Source organism: Emiliania huxleyi (genome assembly GCF_000372725.1).
Source record: "Emiliania huxleyi CCMP1516 chromosome Unknown EMIHUscaffold_1271, whole genome shotgun sequence".
NCBI lineage: Eukaryota > Haptophyta > Isochrysidales > Noelaerhabdaceae > Emiliania > Emiliania huxleyi.
Window position 1 is genome coordinate 6,157 of NW_005201316.1, and position 2,947 is coordinate 9,103.

Here is a 2,947-nt window from a genome sequence, read left to right on the forward strand (position 1 = left end):
AAGCAGCCGTTCAACACTGCCGGCGCATTCGAATGCGCCCGCCGCGCCGGCAGACTGTTGGATGGCCACAGTCGCGAACGTGGGTGAAGTCGTGCGGCGCAGAGACCAGCTCATTCGCCGTCGCCGGTCCCTCGATCACGGGCGCCGTCGCCGTTGACCCGCGTCCATGGGCGGGCAGCAGGCCTGCAGCCCTCCAGCCCTCTATCAGATAAACCCCTCCGACCCCTCTAACCCTCTCGTAGGGCACTCTCGGAAGCGCCGCGCCATTCTTTTTTTGCGAACCCTCCCGGAGGCCCTTCCGACCCCTCTCGAGCCCTCCCGCCACGAAGATCCTCTCTTTGTCCGACCGTCCCTCCGAGCCCACCCGGCGCCCGAGCCCTCTTGCCTACCACCCGAGCTCGGGGGGGCGCGAGCCCTCCTGGACCCCACCACCCCTCCCGCCTCGCCCAGCCCTCCTGACCCCTCTCCCCGGTGGACCGCTCCACCCTCCCAGCGCGCTAGCCCTATGGGACCCTGTGGAGCCCTCCCGACGCCGATCCGACGGGGACCCCTCCAGCCCTGTGGGCTGGCGAGCCCTCCGGTCGGAGGGGTGGAAGTGGGAGGGCTCGAGGACGGACCCCTCTCGCTCCGGGAGGGTGGAGGGGTGGAGGGTGGAGGGGTGGAGGGGTGGTTGAGCCCTCTAGCTCTATCGATTTAGCCCTACCCCTCCCGCCGTTTTAGGGCTTGCTGACCCGCTATGCTCGCGCTCGCCACGGCACAGCCAGTGCAGCCACACGGACACGCGCACGAAAGTTTTAGTTATAATAATACATTCATACATCACTGGAGAGTAACACCCTGGGTCAGTCGGGTGGTGGCAAAATCCCGCAGTCCTGGATCACGACGTCTGCCGTCGGCTTGCCCGAGCGCGAGCCGACCGCCTCCACCTTTTTGAGCGCCTCGAACCCCGACTGCAGCCGGCCAAACACGACGTGCTTGCCATCCAGGTGCGGTGTCGCCTTGAATGTGACGAAAAATTGCGCCTTGTTCGTGTCCTTGCCATAATTAGCCATCGACAGCGTGCCCGCCGCGCTGTGCTTGAGCGCAAACGACTCGTCTGCAAACGTCCCTCCCCACAAGCTGTCGCCGCCGCGCCCATCGTAATCCCCTCCCTGCGCCATGAAGCTGCCGATGATGCGGTGCAGCCTGGAGCCGCGCAGCGAACGCTTCCCGCCATCGGCCGCCGGCTCGCCCTGAACCAGAGAGGCGAAGTTTCGAACTGTGCGAGGCGCGACGTCCCCAAAGAGGTCGAAGACGAGCCGCCCAGCGGGCGCTCCGCCGATGGCCATGTCCAGATAGGCACGCTGCGTCGCCAACGGCGCCGCGTCTGACGGCGCGCCCTGCAGCATCGAGAGGTCGCTCAGCATCGCACCCTGCTGCTCGGCCCGCAGCCCCTGTAGGCCACGCATCTGCTGCTCGCGCAGCCACTGTGCAGCCGTCAGCTCCTCGTCGGCAACTGGTGCTGCGCGCACCGGCCACCCGAGCAGCAGCACGGCGCTGGCGCGTGTGCAGAGAAGCACAGCCATACCACTAATCCACCACCCAGTCCTTCGTCGCAGGGTTCCGGCTCCTACCAGGTACCCAGATAGGGGGTCTGCTGAGTCGCGCCAAAACGCCCCACCTACCCACCTAGTGACTATGCGGAGCTCACGCAGCGAAGCAAAAAATGCCATCGAGCAATGTGTGAATAGTCTCCGGGCGCCGGCACCGCGGTGAGGAGCCGGAGAGGTGCGCCACTGTTCACACAATTATCATCACGCGCCAAGTGGGAGGGAGGTGGACGGGGCCCTGAGCCGACCTAGCCCTAAACGGAATGGGGCGCCCAACACGTGCCGGATTACCCTGCCCCTTGCACGCCGGGCACGGCCTTTCGGTTCGTGAAGGGTCGGTGCGAGTCGTGCTACCAGTCCTCGGCCTTGGTGAGCAGTCACATCCGTGCTCCCCGCCATCTCCATCGCCTGGTCTGCGAATGCTTATCAGCCACGAAAGGAGAGCGCGTGGCCGAGGACGCATAGATAGGACTCGATCGAAAGATCCCAGAAAGGCACCTCCGCCTCTGGACAGGGTGGCCCGCCACAAGGACCCCAGGAATTGCGACTCGCCGCTTTCCTCCCGCTGTGATTCTGTGTGATGAGCTCTGTGTCTTGTTTGCCAAGAATACACCTACAAACACAAAAACACAACCCCGGACCCACTGTTCACAGCATGCTTGATGAGTGAGCCGAACGAAGGAGACGAGTCGAGTCGGTCCGATTCGTGTCCGACCTGTCATCGTCCTAGCCTATCATCTGTCCATGGACGCTAGGTTCCAGGCTTTGTGCACTCAAGCTTGGCGGGGCCACCTGGAGCAGGTGCGCGACCTGCTTGATCCGCCGCCACCCGCTGCACTGCTGAACTCGACCACGGCGAGGGAGAATCCACTTTACCTTGCAGTCGAAGGCAGCGCTGCTGAGCGCGCTCACACCGCTATCTTTGATCGAGCGAGTGGCGAGTTCCAGCACCGCGCCTGCGTGCAGGCGATACTCGACGCCGGGGCGGACCCAAACGTCGTGATTCACTTGGCTCACATGACGATGCGAGTATGCGCTCTGAGGCAGGCCGTCTACGGAGACTGGCAACTGGTCAGCGTGCTGCTGGCGGCTGCAGCGCGGCCTAGTACTTTGCTGCTGGCTGCCGCTGAGGAATTGAATGAAGAGCACCATTATCAGGACCACTGCTCAGGAGCCGCCATGGAACGCGGGGAGACGATGCCTAGAAAATCGGAGCTGATCGCTTCGCTGAGGGCGTCGATGCCCTCACGCCTGGCGTGGCAACGTCTGCGCCGCCTGACGCCGCTCGTTGGCCGCATGCGTCATGTGTTCATGGAATGGTATGCCGACGTGAGCGACTACACGCCAGAGGGGCGCGC

At 64.2% G+C, this 2,947-nt stretch overlaps 1 protein-coding gene across 1 annotated transcript; it reads right to left on the minus strand.

The window, feature by feature from the left end:
• Nucleotides 1-795: 795 nt before the first annotated feature.
• On the minus strand, nt 796-1,644 carry EMIHUDRAFT_373193 (Petidyl-prolyl cis-trans isomerase putatuive cyclophilin involved in protein folding and posttranslational modification). Its single transcript, XM_005789484.1, has one exon. It carries the CDS (start codon nt 1,563-1,565, stop codon nt 843-845), a length of 723 nt encoding a protein of 240 aa, XP_005789541.1. The 5' UTR covers nt 1,566-1,644; the 3' UTR covers nt 796-842.
• Between the last annotated feature and the right edge of the window lie 1,303 nt (nt 1,645-2,947).